This window comes from Pezoporus occidentalis, unplaced genomic scaffold (assembly GCF_034315485.1).
Source record: "Pezoporus occidentalis ecotype Australia unplaced genomic scaffold, CSIRO_AGI_Poc_V1 ctg59, whole genome shotgun sequence".
NCBI classification, from domain to species: domain Eukaryota; kingdom Metazoa; phylum Chordata; class Aves; order Psittaciformes; family Psittacidae; genus Pezoporus; species Pezoporus occidentalis.
Genome location: NW_026915932.1, coordinates 3,377,151 through 3,402,638, shown reverse-complemented (window position 1 = coordinate 3,402,638; position 25,488 = coordinate 3,377,151). Strand labels below are relative to the sequence as shown.

Genomic DNA, 25,488 nt, shown 5'->3' with positions numbered 1-25,488 from the left:
TAGAAAACCTGAAAGAATCTCACAAACCATCTAACATTTAAGGAGACATGGCTGAAATGCTTCTCAGTGTTCACTGAGCACATGTTTCGGTGCGCAGTGTCGGGTTTGTTTTGCTTTATATGGTGGAATTCAGTGAAGATCGCATCTGCCTGCTACAGACAGCAAAGGGAGGGAAAAGAGGGACTGCTGAAGAAATGCATTTGGTTGTTTTCCTGTGGCTATCTCAAAGCTGCTAAGGCAGCAATCCTGATTAGGAAAACAAGATAGGAAAAGAAAAAGTTCACAATGCAATCAATTGAAGACTAACAAAAGAAGGAATCGATTTTTTACCAAAAGATCATCCAGAGCTTTAGAATAAAGATATTCAGTTAAAATTATGAGTGCTATAATCTGATTGGAAGAAAAAAAGACTAGTCTAGACTAAAGGAGACCTCTTTAAGTTTCAATAAACTTCAGCTGGCATTATCAGTCACTTAAAAGATGAAGTTTTAAAAACTGTGCATGGGAAGACATAGTTAACATTGTTTGATGACCTAGAGTAAGAGGAAAAATTGTCTTGTACAGTGACATAAAGGAAAACCTAGTTTTAGTCTTACATAAGGAGATCCATTTGATACAAGAAAATTATATTTTGGCATATATTATAGAAGTTATGACACTATAATACATCCTGTTTCCAACAGGGCCATCATTACTTCTTAATGATTTTTTTCCAGTCCTGTGCTTGATCTTTCAAGCGTGCCTATTCTGCTGCAGATCACTTCACAGCCCGATCCTTTGACTGAAAAGGCCACATCTGGAAGATACACATTGTACAGATGTATTACCAAAGCAAATAAAAAGCAATGTCCTGGGACTCTCATGATCAAATCAAACAGCATTCTTGGAAGGGATGTTCTTTTGGCACTCTATTAATAGGTTTGCTATTTACCTCTGACCAGTCACAATTACATAATTAAGCAGAACACTTTATTCTCCGATATTCACTGCACGCTTTCTTTTCCTTTCAGAGCTAGCAATGTTGCAAATTGGTGATTTGCACTTAGGAAAACTTCAGTAGAAGCCCTCTGTGTTCCCTCTGTGCACTACTGATTTGAAGAGATGATGGTACCCACTCTTACTTTACTGCTTTCTTTCCTAACCCTGTTCATTTCACTGCACGATCATTCTGTTATTTGGGCTCTTAAATATACAGCCTTCATGTTTGCATGAGGAAGCGATGGTTTAAGGGGCATTGCGCTTGTCCTAGCACAGTATGGCAAGAAATCAGAAGGCAAGGGTGAGGTAAAAAAGCTAAAATATACAGACACTTTCAGAAAAATGTTTTTGTAGAAAGTTCATGACCTTAAGTTTCAAAGCTTCACTTCAAAAATACCAATCTTTCATAGAAGGGCTGACTACATTAAACTTGTCAACATTTTTTTTGGTCAAAAAAAACAACCCAGCCTTTTAACTATATCAGCAGTTTGAATGCAGGGGTTTTCCATTGTTTTACTACTTTCATTTCTTCTTAAGTGTGTGCCTTCATCCAGATTCAGTAGTAGGTGAGAATATGTGGTTACTCAGAAAAATGCAGAGATATAAGGGACACCGGTTGTGAAAACTGGGGAGAGAAACCCTCACTTTCCTATTTTCATATTAAAAAATCCATTACAAAGTTGGCGTGAAATTAAATTTTTTACTACTTTAACTACCTTTATGAAAAACATTTTAAATAATGCTTTTCTCTTTATTGACTCCATTAATAAATGAGAAAATGTGCCTTTCATTATTAGAACAAGTGTTCCATCTGTACAGCTGTCCTTCTGTCACAATACCTTACCAGTAAAAGGGAATCCTGAAATTGTCTTAACATTGGCCCTACCTCAATTTTGTTCTCAGTGTTACAAAGCGAGGCACAAGCCTACAGGCATTTCTATGCAGCCTCTGTGCCAAGCTGGGACAAATTAATGCTAAAGGTTTCTCCCGATTACAGAATGAAACCTGTTTGTCATACTGTCTTTCTATGCCTTTTAACAGAGTCAGTCATTTTAGGCCTTCCCCACTCTCTTATTACAGGTTTCATTTTGTGAACTGGTTTTCCTTGTGATAGCTAAGCAACTGTTAAGCCATGACAGCACAAGACTTCAGATCCAGAGGAAATAAGCAGAATTGCAGATGGCCTCATACAGCTCTGACCGAGGCCCGTGCCTGTAAGACGTCAGTCTGCTTTCACAAGCATGCAGAGCAGCTAGCATGGCTGGCACAAGTGTCTCTGTATGCATTACAGCACATATAAATTGAACATATATTACTCAAACACTGCCCAAGCAGTAACATAGCTATATATTTCCTGGAAGAGGGCACTTTTTGAGTTATGAATTGAAGTCACACACAAAAATACCGTAATTTCCATCTCCAGCAAAATTAAACACGCCGCTTCTCTTTTTCAGATGAGTAGTTAGAAGAACAATAGTTCCCCTTACTCATTCTTAAATGCCAGATAAAGTACTAATTGCATGTTACTGTTTTAACAAAAAAAAATTATTAGGGACGGATAATTCTGCTCAGAGGAGTAAAAGTAATCTGAACCTTCACATCAAATTGAATGTAAATGAACCTGATTTTTTAATATGCATTATTATCCTGACAATTATTTCTTCAATGTTTCTGTACTTCTCACCTTACCTATACCTGGATGTTTGTACACCCCTACAATTTGATGGTTCAATATTTGAAACAATATTATATATATAACACAAATACAGCTATTTCTTTGATTTCTCTTGTTACTGATAGACTTCTGAAAGGTCCAGAGAAAACTTAAGGAGTAGCATATCTACCTTTTCTGAGTTACGAATCCAAAACTTGTTGTCAGTATATAATGGACAGGTTAGATAACACAATGACAAAAGTGTGTAGTGTATTATACATCCATCCATTACTTTTTCTTAGTCTTCATATTATTCACAGCTACATTCTGGATACCTAAGTGCCTTGGTTTGCAGAGTTGTTTTGCAAGGAACAGCAACCTAAGACAAGAAGACCCCTCTTGCCATCATTTATAATTCAATCCTCTGAACTATATCTTACCTTATACTTCAAGGACCTTTGGATTGGGCCTTTAACAACAGGGTTTAAGAATTGAGTTCACTCTGCAAGGAATCAAGTCAGACATGCCGAAAACCATATATTTCTTAAAAATGGATATATAAACCACTCAGCCCAAGAAATTGTCAGTCATTTTTACACAGATCAGCAAGGTAAAGGCATTTTAAGAAATATTAAGAGGAGAAATAGAAGTTTGAAATATTGCAGGATTTTAGAACTGAAGGAAGAAACCTTGTTCTTTATTTCCCCCAATATTGCCACCATCTTCTCTTAAAATCACACAGCTTCTACAGCTAGAGCTGTGTCACTGTAAGTACAGATAAGGTATTTAATTAAACTCCATCTTCTGTAAAGATGCAATGACAGCAACTCAAAAGATCATAAAACCAGGTTTCAGATCATAAGCTGGCATGCAAAAGACTTGAGCAGCTCCTGTGGCTCTGATGTACATATTCCAGTTTCTGGGGAAAAAAATAGATTTTTTGTTTGCAAAACTTTTTTCACTCATCATAAATTTTGGGCAAACTGTTATGTTCTGCTGTCTTTGAAACATGCACAGTATTTTACCTTCCTAAAGTGCACAGTCCTTGTCTTGGTTGTGGTGGTGCGGCCTCAGGGACTTTGGTTACTCTTCCTAAGCAACACTGTGACCTCCTTCCCTGTGATTTAGTTTAAGCAAATAGACTTAAGTATATTCCTACCTGTGGAACATATCAAATCTGGTTCAAAGTGCTTTATGAACATCGTGCTCCTTAAAAACAAACAATACATGTAGGCATTGCCACTAATGGTCTCTAGTTTTACTTTTAGGATTTAACAAAAATGCACTTGAATCCTAATGCAAAGGAAATCTGAATTCTTAACTTTGAAAAAACGCAATTCAGGGTCCAGTGCTTGGTTATCAAAACAAGTTCAGAGAGATCTAACAGCTGCCTTGGAAAAAGAGCCCTGTACTGCCAAAGCCAAAGGCTGGAGAACAACCTGATCCCACACTGAAAGTCATTGCTCCAGGCAGCTAGCCAATGGGACCCACTAAAAGATGCACCCCAGCCACGGGTTTGATCTGAACTCTCATGAGCATGCTTCCTTTCATAAAGCTAACATGCGTGGGTATCTTTCATATCTGAAATGCAATTCCTGCTTAAAACTGCTAATTCTCCAATTTCAGAAAGATACTCTACAAAAGTCCTATAAACCAAAGATGATGCCTCACATTTCTTCGAGGAAGAGGCCCTATATAATTTCCAAATAATGAAAATTATGAAATCATTATTGAAATAATGAAAATAATGCTCCAGCTTCCTGAATAGAGGCTACATAAATAAAACTGCACCATTCCTTTAAGTCAAAGTAGTTTGATTCCTTTCCTCTATCTTTTTTTTTCCTTAGCTCTTTCACGAAAGGAGGACCCTGATGCCCTACACTGATATCACCTTCCCTAAAAAACAGTGAGAAATTGTTAGACATTGTATTTACCAGTTTCATGGAAGGTAATATATGCTTATGGAAAACGTCACCACATTAAGCATTTCTTGCCATTATTACTGAGCACCCATAAATTGGTCATAAATTGTGTGGTCCCGTTTGAAACAAAAAGACAATAAAGTCTCTGATTTACCATCCTGCTGTATGACTACACCATTTTGAATACAAGCTGTTTTAGCCACAAAGGACACATTTATTTTCTTGAAGCCAGAGACACAGATGGTGTAAACTGGAGTAGCTCTCCTGATTTCAAATAAAAAGCAGTGATTTATAAGTACTGAGGATTTGGCCTAAAGGTCAAGATATTTCTCTGGCTTAGAAAGCTCTTTTGGGGGGAGAAAAAAAAAATCAATGCCACTTAGAACCTATTATCATTATCCACGTCCTTAAGTGCAGCACATGTTACATATTCACAACACACTGAAATAGGTAAATCAATCTAAGGCATTCTTTTCCTATTAGTTTTAACAACTTTCAGACAACTCACATCTTCCTGTACATTAAACCTAAAGAGAAAAACGTTTTTTTCAATCCTTTACCTGAAACAGTCTTATACTTGAAATCTAACAAAAAGCAAATACTTTTTTTTCTATTAATTTCTCTTTTTTACCCATTATAAGTTCGTTTTTTCTTTTAAAAAAGAAACATTTATTAAATTGCTAACCAGAAATTCTATCAAGCAGTCAAGTAATGTAAACAGAAGGAATAAATAAATCCATATACATCAAACTGAAACAGCAGCTGTTTCCAGAAAAACCTGAGCAATTATTTATGAAATTATGTCTTCTTCAATGCTTCTGTATACAGTCACAGTCCCAGGAGGACCTGATTTTCTGATGAGCTTAAATTGCCAAATTAGAAGAGGAGACAATGTCATGGTACCAATTAGCAAAACCACTGCAAATCATCTCAATACACGTGTTTTCTATTTTAATAGAAATGTAACAAAGACATTTCTTCATCTTAAAAATGGAGGGGACATCCCACCCATTAGTAACTTGAATAACTAAATGCCCTTAAAATAGACATATTTGCTTTTCTGTGAAAGCAGCAAGACAACAAAGGATATAGTGTGTGTTTCAATAAGGAACAGGTACCTACTGATTTACCCATTTGAAACAAGTTCTCAAACCTGGCATTATCTCTGGTGCTGAGAAAGAACTATTACTGGCACGCAATGCAAAATGGGGCAGCAATGGCTTAGCTACAGCAGGGGATTAGCACCCAGGGATGTGCAAGCTGCCACTGAGCTGCTGTGCGTGCTTTCACACATTTCTTCTTTGTATCTTTGCTTCTCAGCTCATCCCTTCCCACTTGGAGGTGAAATGTTGGTTTCCTGCCTTTCGCGTGCTTAGCTGTATGACCTTACTGCCACATTATGACTTTTCTTTCCAGTTATTTGCTGTGATAGTTAATTGTGGAGCACATGTCATCTTAAGAAAGAGGCTCCATCTGGCCAGACTAGCTGCTCTGGATCAAAATATTTAGTCCAGTGCCCACCTCTTTTCACCAGGGGATCTAAGGATTACCAGTGAAGGACAACAGGTATGGCTGAAACAGCATTCAAGATCACTCAACTGCAAAATGAATCTTGTTTTCCCCCAAAAGCTTGGTTCCTTAAGGATGCTGACCACATCTGGTCATCCCCATGTTTACACTTCAGTCATTTTCAGTTCTGTCTCTCAACATCACACACTCACCCCAACAGCCACATCCCTTAGTGAAGGGCAGAGTTTGAGAGCCCTAACTGACACCAGCAGACCAGACAGCTCATGATCTTTGTGCATGCAGGTGTACACAGCTCTTGCCCTGAATATGCACTCACAAGTGAACACTTGAAGAAAGCGCTTCTGATGCTGCAACTCCTCAGCTTGCTTCTATCTTGGCGGATAGCAATTGACAGGCAAGGGCAGAGTCTTCAGGCTTTAACGAAATGCAATTAACTGTGGTAAGACCATATCCTTCCAGTAATGAACAAGTGTAATTATTTTCAAAGCTGGTGTTCTCTTACCCTCTTTGATTCCATGATTCTATGCCTTTTCCTCTGGCACTTCCCCCTGCTTCCTCCTCTAAGTCTTTTCTTTCAGATCTACTCTTAGGTCTGTCAAACAAGATGTGACTGCTGTGATCGCCTCGTCTAATCTCATACATATCATGAGTCATCAGACCAGAAAAGCTAACTTCTAGTGAAACAGCTGCTTCACCTGTGGCAGAGAAGCCAATATACCTCTGGCTCAAAGGTTCAGGAGTAACTTCAGTAATGGAGTATTGTTTCTGTAACACTGTAACTGTCTCATTAGACTGAACATAGCAGTGATACTGCACACAATTGCTACGACGCAGAAAAGGGGTGGAAAAGTAGAAGCTGGCATTGCTTTATATAAAAATACAGAAAATATACTAACCTAGATGTTAGAAATTACATAGGCTTTCAAATTTCAGTCTCTGATACTGACTCTCAGCTACGCAGTAGTTGAGCAATGGTATGTAGAGAGTAGCCACAATACTTTTTATGGCTGGCGTAGTCTTGCCAAGAAGCCCTTTCTCTTCAGAATACCAAAGCCTGAGCAGTTATCCAAATGAGGAGGTATGCACAGTTCAATGGCATACCAAGCCCACCTTCCTTCGGCCAGCATGTTTCATTCTAGCTCCATGAGAAATACATAAGCTGAAATCCTGCCCTGTGTCCCTCATTCTGCCTTTAATGCACAGAGGTGGAGGTTAAACAACTGAACAGACCTATGTGGGGTGAACTTGCATTTGACTTGTTTCTCAAACTCTCTTTTCCAACATACAGTCCTATCTAACAGGGTATGAAAAGCTGCTTTCTAGCTCCCTGGAAAGCAACAGAATTACAAATAAAGGTAAGAATTTCCATTCTTAACTCCACAATTTCTTCATGGGAGGGTCTCAGCTGCCTGAAATCAGCAAGAGCTCCTTTTTAACAAGTCGAGCCACTTATGCACTCCTCCCAACACTACATGACAGCTTATAATAACATATTTTAAATTCCTAATGCAGTGGGTACCAGGCAGGAACAGGAAATGTTAATAATTATCCCAATTTCCAATCACTTTAACTGAATTTTCACAGTAGCACGTTCACAAATTTCCTCCCTACATGTGACTAGAAGGGGAAGAGTGAAACTCTCTTTGGCAAAAGCCAAAGCACCTATGAAGCCCTGCAGAGCAGCCAAGGAAAAGAGCAATGAGCTGCTGTGCATGGTGTGTTCTGATCTCACACCTCATGCACAGAGCTAGAGCACACAGCACGGGCAACTACTATATGTGGAGTTCATTAGGATTACTATTTGCAGTAGTCGCTCAGAACAGGCATGAAATTCCCAGGAAATTATAGAGAAACTGAAGCCTTAACAAATGGAAATAACCAACACACAAACAGAAAGGGCTGCTCCTGGCAAGGGTTTGCAGGACCATTTCACTCATTAAAAATGTACTGCCTTCAAGTGAGTGCGGTTCAGATGCACACCAGCAGCTTCTGTTTTGCTTTTTAGGATGTGGGTATGCCCACTGGCACATGACTACAGTTCTATATTTTCACAGAGTACAACACGTTTCTATGGTGCAGAAAAGACAGGGAACAAATACAGCTCCAGAAAATCTGAAGACCATTTCCTCTCTTTCTCCCTCCATAATTCCCTCTTTACTGAAGGATATGGGTAACACAGACACTCAGTGCATATGCTAAAAGCAAAGGGAATGTGTCATTCAGCACAGCTGGATTGAGTGGCCATCCTTAAACACCTTTCAACTGTATAAGAAAAGGACACACTGCAGCAGCCCAATGATACCAGATTGTGTTGGTACCTTTACACAGTTTTCCTCTACCCTCTGAGGACTGATGTTGCATTTCACAGGAGCCTGCCAACTGTTAGGGCACACTACCATGTTATCCCACACAAAAGCAGGAAGGGTTAAAGAACAGGCAATGACAATAACATCTATCTTTTCCGTTCTTTCACATTTTTCATGCTCTACATCTTTTTTCAGTTTTCCTTAAGTTTCCCCATCTTTCTCTGTTTCTTTGTGCTCATTTTCCACCATTATTTTAATTTCCGGCTTGGCCTTACAATTTAGTTTTCTTTGTTCTTTTCTCCCCACCTTCATAATTGTGCTATAATCCATATTTAAGATGCTAACAGCACACAAGAGGATTTTTAGAAGAATCCAGCACAGTAAGTGAGATGTTTATAAAATCCAGATATGCACATCACAGCTGCAGCCACTGGATGCTGAGTGCATTCAGCAACATGTCTGGGGCTTCAACAGAACTCATATCCTCAGAAAACGTGGCCCTGAAGTGACAGTCTCCTTAGTATCACTGATATATCCCAATTTCCCACTCATGCAATTCCAGTGAACTCTATAGGAATAAAATGGAGGAGGTTTTTGCTTTTTTTTTTAAAAAAAAAGGCATAAGAATTAAGAAAATAATAAAGGCAGGCTACAAAGGATGGCTTTGCTTGTTGACTGGAAATCAGGTTTGTGCAGTCCCCCTACTCAAAAAGAAACCTATTCAAATATGCCACAAATTAGAAGACAGCAAATACATTCTGAGTATTGGACTCAGATGCCAAATTTTCACAAAGTCTGTTGCAGTAATAACAATAAAGACAAGAGAGAAATTTTTCTGTAACTGCTGCAATATTTTCTAAATACACTCAGCTGAATATAAAATGCAGTATTGTGCTATTTTTTTTTTTACTAGCATATGGCAGTGAGAGCTTCAGACAAGTCACAGAGGGCTGCAGCTTGGAGGATTCAATGAGAAAGTTGCTTGAGATGTGTTCAGAATGATTTTATATTCTAGAAGCCAATATTCTTAATTTCCCAGCATGATTTTGTAAGAGTCATATAACTTCTTTTTTCTTTTATGGTTATTATCCTCTAGATTCTGGAAATCTTTCTGTATGCTGAGAGCAAATTACCCTGAAGTGACAACTATAAAACCATGGCAGTCCCAGTTGCTCTTATGCTAAGCATTTGCTCTCCCATAGCTTAAAAAAAAATAATCAAGAACTGTATGAGTGCCTTAGGCTTCCTGCACGATTTGCAGGAGGAAGATTTCTTTAACAGATTGTACGATTATGTCTGGTCTACACTATCTACCACTGTGTATTATCAGAGCATGTAAATCTGACAGTCTGGTCAGATTCTACGTTCGAATCCCACAATTCAGATGCTTTATGGTGGATCATTTTAATGTAGAATTGCAAGACATAAAAAGCTGGACCTGTGTTTTCTGTAATCTTAGAGTGTCTTCTTCCCCTGTAATATCTGAACACAAACCTGGTCCTTGCTCTGTGCAGTAATCCCACAGGATTAAGTCATACTGTAAATACCAGAAAAATTACAATCGGATTAGATGGGCAGTCTGTTCATTTACACAACACAGCTGCACTCCAGAGTCTTTTCACCACTGGTGTCTATTTATAACATGAATGTTTTGTCCTTAAAGTAAATGAACGCAGTTTCTATTTCATATCTCTTATTGTATCATTTGTGACCCATAAGGAGCACATTTCTAACTCCTAAGGAGCCAGCAGAATGCTCCTCGAGAGGCCAAGCAGAAAGCTGTTCTTGGTACAGATCTGCAGGGCAAGATTTATTTTAAATTTATCAGTGAAAAGTCCCTTGGAAGGTCTGCATTCAATTTTAGTCAAGTGGAATAGAGAGACTATCTTTCCGGAGGTAGGTATGAGACAGCTGCGAATTTGATGAAATTTCCCAGGATTTGCCACATTCGCTTCAGGAATTTCTGTAAATTCCAAACTTAGTACTTCTGACTACACTGGTGAGCATAAAACAGTCCCATTTATGAAGCTCACCAGGTAGATCTGGTGTAACATGGGGTTTACAAGAGAGCTCTGCTCACTTATAAGAAGTATGTTTAATAATGTTCAATATGTTTGCACTTTGCTGAAATCTCCCCCTACCACTTCACTGCAATTATTTATAAATGTCACAATATATCCCTCATAACTGTTCCCAATTATAAGAATCATCTTGCCTTTTAGGTATAAACCTGATCCCATCCAGCACACAAATCTGGCATTATTGCATATGTATTATTGTAAAAGCCCCCACAAGTGTGCCCCAAAGTGATGTGACCACACTGCAATGAGCAATGTAATAGAGCAAAACAAACACAACCAGAAAGGCAGTGCAGAATTCACTTCCATGCTGTAGCAATACAGTAGCCTGGAAACCAGAACTCCTTCCTTTATCAGGTATAAACCAGTAGTTTATCACCTTATATTTAATATGTTACAGCTGCCAAATAGGTATAATATAGCACTTACACTAATGTAAGTTCAGCTGTTCTCCAAAGAGAGCTTTTCCACTAAGCAGGTGTCAAGAATTCAAAGTCATAAACTACTTTACTGAAGTAAGAGACAAAGTGTCCTGAGCCCACTTTGTGCTCTGACAAAAGGTGTTACAGCTGGCTTCCACTGCAAGACTTGTCTTTGGCACCACCGAATGGGAAGGTTTTTGCAACAGAAATACTGGTGCCAGGTTCTGCTTTCACTCACACCTGTGACTCCTGCCGATTTCATTAGGGGTTTCCACAGCTCACTAGCTCAGAAATAGGTGCATGTTGTGTAAACCTGAATGCATGTGGGACAATGGTTTTATGAGACAGCATATGAAAAGTCAATATTGGCTTACGGATTTCCTGCACAACTTCCTGCCGTGCTTTTCTCCGAGTGTACGTAATGTGTTATAGGTCATGTTGCTTTTCAGATCAATTCAGAATATGGCCTTCCCAAGGAGTTACTCTGTCACAGCTGAAAGCAACACTCTGTGACACAGTATGGAAGGAGGCAGTGGGAAAGAGAGAAATGGTTTAAGCTGGTACCTCTAGTTGCCATCATACACACTGTGATCGCTGGCCAAGTTAAGGGCAATTAATGGATTTTTGCCAAAAACCAGCTCCTGTTTGGTTATTTTGCTATAAACTGCTTGGACAATTACTGTGTCTTAGCATCCATCTGGAAAGGAAGGACCTGTGACATGGTTGGAAGATCCCAGCTCACACAGGACCCTTAAAACTGTGGAAAAGGTAATGAAAACTAACTCTTTGTGTAAGATGAAGCCATGAATTATACTTCTGTAGTGCAGTATGCACACTCAAAAATCTTAAAAATATAATGATATAAAACTAAAACAATTTTATCAATAATCACTTTTCTTCCTGTTACAAGAAATTTATACAAGGAATTCAGACTTCCAAGGTATTTCATTTTTGCAAGAGTTTGATTTAGTAAAATATAGTGAAAGGTATTATACAAGGAAGAAAAAGGAAAAATTACATCAAGAACTTACTTTCTGCAGGTTCCTTAGATCTTCTGCCACTGGAGGATTTCCTCAGGAGACTTCGTCCTGAGGTAAAGAGGCTAGTTAGTTCCTCCAGAGGACTGGTGGGTGTCCGAGAACGGGAACCACTCTGAGATGATGACCCGTAGGTACTGACCGAGGCATTTACCATCTTTCCTCCTTCTTGCAATGTGTTTCTGGCTGTAGAATGAGGCACTGATGGAGAGCTTCTTGAGAGACTTCCTGAATGTACAGAGTCATAAGGTGGAGGTCTTTTGAGGCTTAAGGGGGTAAGAGATCTACCCATACTGACAGGAGAAGGTGAGGCAGAGTGACTTTTAGGATAACCATGTGGTGACTGTGTTCTGTATAAGGTAGAAGGATGAGGAGGTGAGGAGGTGTGCCCAGGGGTGCTAGTTCCATGAGATACTGTCTGGTCTTTCTCCAGTTTTTGATGGCCCGGTGTATGAGATGGCAGTGAAGATGGAGAAGCTCCAGCTTGTTGTTTGATGTAAGAAACATTTTCTAAAACGGGAAGTTTTGTGACCTCTAGTGGAGTTAGAGGAGACTCGTCAGAATTTGGGGAACACTGCACTGGTGCTGGTGGGAACACCAGCAGTGGAGGTCTGTGAGAAAGCAGATTTGGAAATGGTGGGGGTATATCACAAAGCAAGCCCTTGGGAGTGGATGGCACTGAAGACTTGGTGAAATCTAGGTCAGGCACTGTGGGAGTAGCACACTGAGAAGAACAAGTGTGATGATCATATTCACATTGACATTTTGAATCTTGGCCTACATCATCAAATATAGGGTATTTCATCTCCTCATAGACTGCTTCACTTTGGTCATCCTCGTCTTTTTTGAAGTCTCTGAGAATATTCCCAACCATTTCAATATAAACAGGCTCTTCTTCCTCAGTGTCTGGGGCAGGACTGCTGACCTGCGACAAAGAGGCATCCCTAGTAAGTGTCTTCATAGGGCCATGCTTTTTGATATACGTTTCATCAAAAGATGTGCTTAACTGAGTATTTGGATTTCGTTTCGGCTTAGGAGGTGGAATCTTCTTTGTGTATTCATCACTGTGAGGTCTTGGTTTGGCTGACACTGAAAACAGAGCACAATACAAATTTTTCAGAAGTATGTAACATGCTTTGTCAACCACAGGATCTTTATTACAGTGTCATAATTCTACAGCAGATTCATAGGACCAGCCTGTTGCCGGTTTCCTCTGGTATGATATCAACAGAACACTATAAAAATACCACCCTATTCAAAACACTCCTCATCTTCCTCCAGAGTGCTCTGATGCTCCAGTAGTAAGTAGCTAGTGAGAATTTCCCTTCTTCAGAGACATCTCTTCTCTCCCAGACTCTTTGAACAAGGGACTTCCCATGTTTAAATATTAGGCTTTTCAAATATCACTGTGGGATTTTGAAGTCCCATAGAGTTGCCAAAGACATAAAACTAAGTATTTAAATGAACTCCTTATGGCTGCAAGGGAACAGTTAAGATCCTGGACATTCATACTGGAGTCACAGTGATGAATCAAGACTTTTTTATTTATAGTAACTTCTAGCATAAAGCACAATTCTCTCAGCACTGGCTGAGAAGGAACACACATACAAATATTACAGAATTTGCTGCTGGGGTAATTCTACTCATTTATCTGGACACTATTCTACGAAATAATGAGATTTCAGTGAAGTCAAAGGGGAACATAGTATCTCACAGATTCAGATCCTTCCCAAGCAGGTTACTTCCAGAAACAATAGACCATTTTGTCTTTGAAATTATAAATCAAAACACTGTGATGATATTCATTTGAAATGAGAGGTCAAAGGTTTCTTAGAAATTATGCCCTAATGGAAAATGCCTCATTAAATGTTCAGGTGAAGTCAGTTTTTATCCTAAGCAGACTCAACAAACTTAGAAACAAAATTTACCACATACACTAAACCTAATTTATATTCCTATAGGGTAAATAGTCCTTGTGATGAAACCCCTGATACCTCATTGGTAAGTTTTCCAATTTAAAAAAATAATCCATAACTAGAATGTCAGCTTTCCTGTCTTTCAAAACATTGCTGCTCCTTGCAACTCACTGCTACAGATCTGTCACTGCAAACTCAGGGCTCAGAGAAATTTCCAGACACCTTCTGCTGACCCATCAGAAAACAGCAGCAGATTTCTAATGTTAAACCAAGCAGGCAGTGTTCATGGAGTTAAAACCTCTCTTTTAGAGACAGGCTCAAACATATTACTAAAGCCAGCAGCTCTGCCAGCTGAAAGACACTCTTTTTGACAGTCTGCAAGGACGCTGGCTCAGGGCTGCAAGATTGCCTGCATTACAGCATCTTACTAATGCGATTTGGTCAGTATCAGAGGAGGATTCAATCCTAGTGTTATCACTTTGTCATACTTGTGCTTTGATTTGCTAAACAAGCTCTCTTCATTTCTTACAAGGAATAGCAGTAAAGGAAGATGTTAAACAGGATTCCAGTTTTGTTTAGGAATAAGGCGCTGTGAATGTATGCACATACATGAAGTAATGAGACCACTCTTTGTCAACAGCATTTGTTTAAGCTTAACATATAACTAAGGTACAACAAAGCAAAATGAAAAAGAAATCTTGTCAGATTTTGAAACAAAACCCAAAAAATGATATTAGGCTTTCACAATGGTTCCAATTAATGTGTTCCACTTTGCAGCAGGCTAGGGACATGCAAAAGCTACCACAGATAAGAGTGTTTGGTAGCTTGATAGTTTTTCTCTATGTGGATATATCCTAATGCACTTTAAATTTGTCTTTTTAATTAACCCAAATTAATTTTCTTGAATGTATTAGAATAGACTTTTGGGAATGAGATGTAGGCTACCAGAATCATTTGGGCTTTGCAAAAAATATTACTCCTGATGTATTTCAAAATACTAGCAGACTTTTCTTGCTATGATTCCAGCTAAATCACTATTTTCTTTCTGTTTAGTCTGTTATTCATTTATTATGTTCATATATGTTCTACTGACATAAACTTGATCTCAATCCTCTCTCCACACCTCTGTTAATCTGATTTACAACCCTGGCAAAATCAATCTTCTTGGTGTCATTAAAATGAAGAGACAATGAGACTGGCACAAACTGCTTGATCATTTCTGAATATGTTTCTCAGGACCTGGACTCTACACTGGTTAAAGGATTACAGACTCTGCTGCATTTCAAAATTGTGTATTTTGTACGCAGTTGCTTCTCAGTCTTCAGTTCCCTGTGCACCTTAATGGTTACCTGAGATACAAATGTTTCCTGCTCCTCAGCCGTCCTCAGAAGCCTGTTTCATACACTGTCTTCTACATCTCTGTGCTACATATGTCATATTGAAAATATACTCTGTCTCACAGCCATATCCCCATTCTTACATCCGGAGAGATGTTAGTGACGGACAAAGTAAATCAAAAGATGCTCTTGTGCTGGAGGTCAGTCAAGGCTAGTGTTAACTGATATTTTTTATCTAAAAATAGGTAGAAGTGGTTAACAGCATTGTGTTTTCAAACAAATACCTAAAATTTGTCATATATTCTTCTCCCCTCCTTCCATTTTCACAGTTTTTATCCAACTAATGAGGTTCTGCCACATGATCTAGATCCATCCTTAGGTGGACGGATGCCGCCCTTGGGGTTTGCATACACAGCATTCACAAGTTACTACATACAGAAAAGGAAATGAGAAATGTAATGGAAAAATGATTGACATTCCGTCATCTAGTTTTGCACAGTATTTTGCACGGGTTGAAATTGAGTACCACGGTGAAACACACAGCATTCTCATCTGCCACTGCATGATATGTAGCATTAGCCTAAAATATCTGGTGACATTATCAACAAAAAGGTCAAATGACCCAGTCAAGCTGTGTGATACATAGGTAAAACATGACAAGGTGAAAGATTTACTTTCCATTTTCTATTAAAAGCATTTTTTCCTCTGCCACAGTTTATTTTATTAAAGCATTTATTTCCAGGCGGTGGTACATTACTGAGATCTTTCTTTGCCCTTGACAAACCAGATTATTGAGACTAAAATTAAAAAGTAAATGCTTTAAATATTTTAAAAACCTTTAAAAGGTATAGAGGTACCTTTATATGCTACACAGAGCAAGAAAATTTGGTCCTATAAGACTTCCTAGAGAAAATACACAGGTAAATAGATAAGGTAAATAACAAAGGGATCTTTTTATGGTGACTGGGAACAGAGGAATTGCTGAACACCTACTGGGACATGCACTCAGCTGCACTGGGGCATTGAGGACGTAAACTGAATTGGCTTTAAGAAGGCTATGATGATATGATCATGTTTATTTAACACAGATTTCTACTCTGTAACACAGCTCCATAGCAAGGGCTGAATTCTATGGCACACCTGATAATGGAATGTGGACCATGAGCTACTGCTTCAGCCCTGAATAAAGAGAAAAAAATCCCAGGAATCCTGCAAACAGACAGAGCTGTGCAAAGCTAATGAAAGGAGCAGGGAGTATTTGTACAGTTCCTGTGTTACCAACATTTGGCAGGAATAAATGTTCATGAATGCAGAAGCTCTGGCAAGATCCCATAGCCAATGAAAGGAGATTATTTGGCAATCTCCAGAGAGGAACAGGCAAGATTGCTTTAAGTACTTGACATTTATAAGGCAGAAAAAGCAATTGGTGCCTGCTGGGAACATAAACTTCTATGAAAAGCAAACCATGTTGACATATTGGTGATACACATACTGCCGTACTGTCTGCCCTAAACATGGAGTAATTAAGCACTTTTCATCATGGATTACTATGTCCTTGGTGCAACTGTCGCCAGTAACTTGCCCTAAGACTCTGCCTCTCTTACATCAGAGCACATGGGGCCTCATCCAAAGCTAAATTGAAGAAATCAAAGTGAGAACTATTTCTCTCCCTGCCAGATGGAAGTTCCCTTTAGCAGCCATGTCAAAATGCACCACAAAGCTTTGTGAGGGCTTCTATTACAGACACACACAAATGCAAGTGACTGCCAGGTCTCTGAGGAGCTTGAGCAGAGTGACCAGAGGAAGACAGCTCAGCAACTGCTACATATGCGCCTGCACTCACAGGGGCTGCCAGAGCTTGGGGTGTTATGCTAGTAGCTCCTTTTTTGCATAAGAACCTCCCAAACAACTACAGCTGATAAACTGGAGGCATAATGATCCTTGCAAACACAACTGAACTTCATGGAGTTTACGCTGCTTGGGCAGGAACTCTCCATGTTTAATAGCATCTTACTACCAAGCAATTACCTAGCTCTAATAAACTGCAAGTGAAACAAAACATGAAGGCTGCAATAACTTCAGTTCTCATCTAGAAGCAAGAAACGCAGTGCTTAAAATAGCCTTATGAAAGCCCTACTGAATAAGCAGAAGATGACATTTTTGAAATGAGATATTTGTAGCGCAAAGGTTATGCATAGCTTTCAGACATGCCCAGCCTATTTCTTGTGCTGTTCACCGTAACAAACAGAATAAAAGCACATGTAACAGGAAAATTCTTCCCTTTCAATTTCTACAAGAGTCTATAGCACACCATTTCTCTCTAAATGGTGAACTGATTTGGGGCCTAAAAGTTTTTGAAATTCTACTTTAAATGCAGAAGGAATTAATCTTGCTGTATTTTGAGGGATACCTCTATCAAAAAGAGCCTCCAGGAGTGAAAGGAAATAGAATTTCTTTAATTAAACCCTGAACATGCTGGATACTGAATCAGATACGCACAGATTCTGATTTACATCACATAATTCAACAGAGAAAATCCAGCTGTAGGGTAGCACAGAACCTGTATATGTATGTGTAAATTCAAGACCATGAGTAATCCCACTAGCTTTAATGAAATTAACTGCTTGTTCCAAGTTACACATGATCTTAAGTGCATTTGTGCACTAGTTGCTAATACTGGGTTGGATTTCATTATCTCTGCGGATGAAGTTTGCAAATTCCTACTGAAACTGAATTTTAAAAGGCACAGTCCTCTGAACTGCGCAAAAGATCATCACTCAGGAGACCTGAGTTTAATTCATCTCTTTGTCACAGGCCACAGGGTCTCACCTGTCATTTCACCCCTTAATGCCACTTTTCACCATCTACCTTTTGTCATTTTAGGCTCTAATGTATTTTATGCAAGGCTTTATTTTAATTTATTTGTTTCTATCAATCCGTACACAGTGGCTCCCATCCCTGGAAAGCAGCAGTAGAAAAAACAAATTTAAATGTATCTTTTGGAGACATGCAATGTTGAACATGCATCGCTTCTCCCCTAAGGAATTTTTTTGAAGGCAAATGTTCCTACTCTGAGAACAGCCACAAAATTCACAGACACACACAAAGATACATCTTAGCAAATGACTACAGAAATATCACTACTATGTTGAAGTAACATCAGAGAAGTCTGATGTTACATCTCTGTCACAGAAAAAAGGTGGGTTCCAAAATAGCATTGTCCTCACAGACGCAAGCTACCTCTTCCTTTTCTGAAAGATGCTAGTAGAAAAAAAAACAAAGAGGGAATGAACATGGAAGGTATAAAAGAGCCATCTGATTCATTCAAACAGCTCTGCAAGCAATAGGTGGTTTCAGCACAATGATTTCATGCAGTACGTATTTCTCCCCCCTCCTGGATTTATCAGCTTTTACTGGAAATTATTTAGACATTTAAAGAGGACAAAACTATACTGAAAATGAAAGGACTAAAAGACAGTGTCATAAAATAATACTGCTGTGTTACTTGAATGTCTCAAGGCTATGATTAAGGAGACTTCAAAAGTATTCAGGTCCCTTTATTTTGGCTTACAACTTCTTTCAGCTTTTAAAATGATTGATTTCTGATTTAATTCAAAGTGGTGGAAACCCAGTGGTTTCAGTAGTGATATTCCAGATTTAAACACCAGCATAACAGAGAGTAGAATTGGGCCCTGCAGTCCAGTTCTGTGTAGAGCTGTGTATACAGGCCACAACACCGAATTCCCAGGCACAACACCACAGCTCCTTACACGATGCATATGTCAAGGAAGCCATACCTGCCTGGGCCTCACAAAAGCTAGCTTACTGCACTGACTGCCCTGCTGCCAGAGCCTCTCTCCAGCACGGCAAGGGATGCAGGTCCTTTTACTTGCATTAGCAAGATGAGGGCAGACCCAGAGATTCCAGGGCATTTCAAACCCTGAAGTATCAGCATGCTGGAGAGAGTCCCTCCCCAGACTTCCACACTCCAGAGCAGACTGACTTCCAGGTTTTCTCTTCCACAGCCCTCCGCTTCTCTGTGCATCCACCTGACACACTGAGCTCTGCTTATTATCCTCTCCCACAGTGAAAAGGTCTCCAGAAGCTTCCAGAAAATTACAAAGTGACCGAGTGTCCTTCCAAATGCCCAGCTTCATGCTTTCATGTAGCTTGAATGTCACATCCTAGTTCTTTTGAAGAATGAGTAATTGATGTCCCTGATTTTTCCAGATAAAATTGAATAGGCAAGAAAAAGACTGTTTGAGAAATAATTACAAATTATTTGCAATCAAGCCTTTCTGTACTATTCACTGAAGCTAAAAGTTATTGTCAATTGGCAATTGGCAGAGCCCTGGAAAGGCAGAAAAAGCAACATTTTGGATAAGTAACAAAAGAAAAATCAATTTGAATCATCCTCCTTTTACTGGAAAACTGATGAACTGGGTGCAAATGGAGGCAAACAAAAAAACTCACAGTAACTTCTTTTAGGTTTCAATGGTTTCTGAGTATCCATTTTGAAAAAAAATCTTTGAACTAATATGCCCAAGGGGCCAGGCTCTATGGTATTACATGGGTGTAAGTTGCAGCAGATTCAGTGGAGGCAGGCTCTGAGGAGGCAGAAGTGGGAGGATGACTGGGGAAGTGGGAATCCGAGTAAAGGATCCTCACACTGCCCACACATGCAACCAATATTGCTGAAGTACTGGTTTGTTCTGTTTCAGATAGCCTGCAGTCTGCATACATGCAACAGATTTTGCAGCCAGTGAAATAGCAGCAATAAAAATTTCTGTAACTATAGCGAATCTGAAGGAATTCTAGAAATAGAAAGGCAATTGGCACAGGAATTCATCAACTGCAAGCATCATTAGATGAATTACAAGAAGAGTAACTACTGAATCATGATTGTAGAGAAATTAACTTGCAAAGCGTATGTGCTTGTTTGTTGGTGGCTCTAGTGGAGAACCTATAGAGAATCGAAGCACTGAAGAGTTAACCGTGGGCACAACAGAGTACAGAAAAACAGCCACAGATCAGCAACGTGAGTAAAACTCTTCAGTTTTAAAGCAACATTTATGGCATGTTGTTTGTCACCCTGGAGATGAAACCTGACCAGCTTTTTACCAGGTTTTACTGTAAATTAACTGTTCCTGCTCTATTCTTTCAGCTGCCCAACTGACTGCATTTCACACTGAGAACAATGGACAATATCAGCCCCCGACACTCCCCATCTTGCCTGTGGTACAGCTACTATAGCTCAGTTCTCCCATAGCTGTCATCCTATGCTATCTGCCCCCTCTCCGTGGCTACCCAAACACCATGCAGAAGATGGTGAGGCTCTGCATTTTGTCTTATAGTTTCTACAGGCTGTGCCACATGATGATTGCAAGTGCAGCAGCATTTTTGTTGACCTGCAGAAATAAATGATCTCTCTTCTGCTCAGAAAGAGATGCTTCTAGGCATGCGTGAAGAGCTAAGTCCCACTGACACACACCTTAGACGTCTAATCATATGAGCTTGGTATGTAGTGGACACCACTGTGATATCAACGAGTCTTTAAGGGCTGAGCTGCTTATTCATATATTATCTGCTGCCCAAAGGACACTGACTACCTCTGTAGTATCCTTTGGCAATACTCACATACACAAATGCATACTCCAGTCTGAATGCAATTCCTGTCTTTGCAGGAACAACACTACAACTGATCACTAGCTATCGTGGCTGAGGGAGATGATGTGGGAAATTATGCACTGGATTTTCATAAACTTCCTGGAGAAGGTATGGTACAGAGGCTTCCTGTCCCAGCGTTCATAGAGACAGTGAATGAAGCTGATCTCTACAAGAGTTCCTGACTGGGTGTTTTCTAAGTCCAGTATCTGCACCCAGACTGTGGAGTCTGAAATGATTTACAGGGAAAATGCAAACAAAGGAAATGAAGCTACACAAAGAACAAATGCTTAATGAAATCGTAACTTTAGCTCACCTACTTCACTTGCCTAGGAAAATAGTCTGTATTTGCTCACTTGATTTAATTGTTGCTTTGGTTCATAAATATCTTGTCCAAAACACTAGGAATGACTATATGCAAAGACTTGAATAATTTGTCCAAAGATATGAGACTCTTCATTTTTCAGATCCAGAGTAATGCCTATCATCTGCTTACAAAAAGTAGGTCAAATCCATTCTTTGCCTACATAAATAGCTACTTGTTTGGCAAGCTTCTAAAATAATTGCAGCCCATTAAATCACGCCAGCAGACCTACTGAGGAGGTATTGTGCAGAATATTGACCGCCTGGTGACTCCAACACGAAATGTAGTCTCCAAGTATCCCACCAGCACAGCAGCCCCACAACTGCTGCTGCACTTCCTCAGCATCTCCCACTAGTGACAAGGAACCAACAGACCTCACTAACATCCTCTCCCCCAGGAGTTCTGTGGGCTTTGTGCAATTCTTTTCCTTCAAGCTGTTGTATAAAAAGCCTCTTGCTGCCATGGTCCTTCCACCATGGAGCTCACATTTCAAAACAAAGCACAGGCTTGATGGAAGGGGTCAAATGAGTCACCACAGCAGGAGCATTGAGAAAGTAAATGAGCCCAATGAACAAGGGTTCATCTAAAGGGGTAGTCTTGCCTCCACAGTAAAGACACAAGGTGACCCTGGCAGAAGCAGCTCCTGACAGTTGTCACTGAGCTTCTTTTGGGTGATTATGATGATAGCTAAAGTAGACAGAGCATTGTCAGAGCAGCTCACACGCAGGCAGCAGTGCTGGGAGATGTAACAGCTCTGTGGTCAGAGGCTGAGCTTTGCCAAAACACTCGGTGCAACTGGCTTTAAGAGAGCCTCACAGCTAATCATTTTACTACCATCTCTATAGGGGTCACTCCTCTCTGTAACTCAACTCTAAATAAAATGTTGACAAAATTATAGACAAGCCACACATCATCAGCTGCCTCCCACTCAGAGCTTTTCTGTGCACCTATCATCTATCATTGCATCTTGCATTTGTTTGCAGAGTGGTCTAGTGAAACTAGTAGAGCCTGTAATGGTGTTGATCTATAAGAGCCCTGCAGCTGTGCCTAATCACCATAAATTCACCTGGCACAGCTGCAGTGTACAGTACCACTTTGAAAGTGCTGTACGCAGGTCCAGAAAAGCTTCAGGAGAGCCCTCTCCTGTTTCAAATTCCAGGCTTAACCTTATTGCGTCACCTGAGAGATGAGATGGAGAACGAAAAGACAAAGATAGGGCACAGAAATGAACAGAGACATTGCTGCCAGAAGCTGTTTCTACCTCACCCATGACTGCAGAACCTGTTCAGTTCAACTTACAGGTAGAACTAGTGGGAAAAATAGAGAACTGATCAAAAATTAGCACCCTGTAAAAAAAGGGAAAAAGAAGACTAGGAAGCAGAAGACAGAAGATGGAGCAATGACAAGATGTGGAGCTCTCTAGCAAAAATGTTTGGAAAGCTGAGGTAAATGAAAGGCAATTAAAGCAAAAACAGTATCACAGGCTGAAAGATTTTAGCGAATACCTAACGGAAGAAGCAGGCATCAACTACCTGAGTATGAGTGGAGAAAGAGACAAGACCACCATTTCCTTCCAAAAGCTCTTTACATGCATGAACTTTGTTATTATTTCTCCCTGTGTCTCCCCCACAGTGTTTGCAGTGAGCACACACACAGCACTCCCCTTCCCCCTCCTTCCCTTCCATTTTTCCCTTCTCCTTCCCATTTACTTATAATTTGGACCCATCCAACCTTACAGCACAGCTCCTAAACCAGCCTTAATGGTTCAGCTAAGTGCAGAACGGAATGGCATGGGTGTAGGGAGCAGCCAGTGCTGGTTTTGCCACTGAAAAGACAGTGACTGCTGAAAATGTTATCCCAGTCAGCTTTCTCAGACAACATATCTTATCAATTCCTTTGCCAAGCAACTTTTCACTGCAAGAACTGTTCCTTTTTATCCTATCTTGCAGCTGTTGAAGTTTCCCATAATGACTGAACTAGCATCTACTCCTACTGTCACTAGGGCATATGGATGCCCTCATGCTTTGAGCAGTTGCACGACCATACGAAACCAGAAGCTATTGCTATAACCCAGTGTTTATAGCCTGCTTCATTCTGCTGTTGCTCAGAAGCAAAGCTCTTTGCAGGAATTCATCCATAATACTGAGGCATAGCCTCTGGTAGAAGGCATCACAGAACAGACTAAGCTCTGATGGGTGGTTGTTACCTACCACTTCCTGGGACAGTCTGTGCTGCAAACCGACGGCATTCAGCATTTCATAGAGCTGGACTGTAACCATAGTCTAGATTCTGCCACCCTTATTTGCGTACTGCAGCATCAGTGACACCAACAGGAGGTTGAGAAAAGGAAATTGACCAGTTCCTATGTTAACAAGATGTTCGAAGTTCTCATTTTCACAGTGACTGCTCTGAGTTCACAAATGAAACACTGCCAGATGTGTGGAATTTCACATTAAGCAGGGACAGTCTTTCACGTATTCCCTTCTCTGCTCAAAAGCCTCTTTCTACAGCACTGTTCACAAAAGTGCTCACACGTGTCCCATCAGCCCAAGTTTTCACTGTGAGCAGAAATACTCTGATCCCAAGTTGGCTGCAAACTGTGTCACGAAACAAAGCCTTTGTCACTCTCTCTATTTTACAGAGGAGGAATCTGGGACTCCAAGAACCAGGTGAAATACTCAAGGTTATTCAAGCCAGTAGCAGAGCTGTGAAGAGCCCTGTTCCTCCATTTATACAAGTCTCCATTTGGCATAACATTTACTGACATGCAAGCACATATTCGCAGGATGTGGATCTTATGACATACAGTCTCTACACATACTTATCCACAACAGCTGTAAAAATTACCTCATCCTTAACAGAAAATAACAAATAATGCAGAATCACAGAATACCTGGAGCTTCCATGCTTTTGTTTGCAAAATCTCATACGTAAAAAAAATAAACACGCTAGACACATTATCAAGATTTTTAATCCACGGCGGTGGCATAACTTCAAATTTGTGCTTGGTGCACATTCGTATGTTTGCTTTCTTTGTGTTTGTTGTGTTTGTTTGTTTAATCAAACAGCTACTGTCTCTTTCAGCAAAGTCCAAGTAGTAAGAGACCTCCATTGTCATAAGCAGAAACACACCCCCCCTTAAAACTTTCCCAGTTGAGGAGACATTTTGGCACCACCACACTGATCCTAAGGCAAGATTTATAGCCAGCCATTGGTATTCTACCAAAAGGAAAGGGGAGACAGCTCCCCTTGCAATCATGCATGGAGAGGAAAATGCCAGGAATCTTCTTCGTCCCAGGAAGTGCCACCAACCCAAAGGTTATACTGTTCCCTCTACACTCAGAGAGGGCTGTACTTGCACTACCACTTTTCTTTTTTACTACTAAGCATAAGAGAAGCTAGAGTTATTCAACTGTTACATACAAGCTGGTTGTGAATTTGAAGGCAGAGTATTCATTTTTATCTTGGAGAAATAATAGAACCCCTGGCAAATATTATACTACTGCACTGGAAATGGATAGTAAGCTGTGCCTCTTGATGATGTCAAGTACACCATGCTTCAGCCTTTTACTTCCCACCACAAAGCCTCCCCCTGAACCAGCAGCCAGCTGCAAACCACTCTGGACTATGGGGGTTGCACTTCTTGTTTGACATGCCAGCAGTTCAAAGTTATGGTCACTAAAATTAGCACAAAAAATTGCATGTGCTTGGTTTTTCTTTTTCCTTGTGCATCTGTGAAGAGCCCAGGCTGATACACTGTGACCTCCAGGCAAGCTGACAGTGTTGCAAAAAAGAAGTTGTGCTCTGTTGAGCTGTCACTGCTGTGCACATTATCCCAACACAGCACTGTTTGAACACGTACGGACTGGAAAGCGTGAAGTGCCAAACACAATTGCAGCATGTCAGGCATATGTTGCTTGATGTCATCCAGCATTAAGCCAAGTGGAAGAGATGAAAGCAGCAAACCAGTGCACCAACCAAGACCACTATATTCAAACAGTCATCAGAAAGAAATTACCAATGAAACAGAGGATAGCCATGACAGCATCTCACCTGGAGCTAGACCTAAATCTCCTGGGACATGATTCTGCTAAGCACCGTGCATTCCCAGTAAAGCCAATGTGAATGCAGGGTGATTGCCCTCCCACCCTCTCAGTATCAACCTCTTGGCAGGAAATGCATGGAAAGCTCAGTTGCGCTTCCCTCCATAAGGATTTGGCTCATTTGGCTGTTTAAGTGAGAACAGAATTAGGACATGAGTTAAAAATAAGGTAAGATAA

At 40.1% G+C, this 25,488-nt stretch overlaps 1 protein-coding gene across 3 annotated transcripts in view; it reads right to left on the bottom strand.

The window, feature by feature from the left end:
• The window catches only part of NYAP2 (neuronal tyrosine-phosphorylated phosphoinositide-3-kinase adaptor 2), a 139,663-nt gene that overhangs the window by 41,351 nt on the left and 72,824 nt on the right, over positions 1-25,488 (bottom strand). For all 3 annotated transcript variants that reach the window (XM_062638902.1, XM_062638903.1, XM_062638904.1), the window contains one exon: positions 11,922-13,016. In XM_062638902.1, coding sequence (XP_062494886.1) covers positions 11,922-13,016 — 1,095 coding nt within the window. The remainder of the gene's footprint in view (positions 1-11,921; positions 13,017-25,488) is intronic.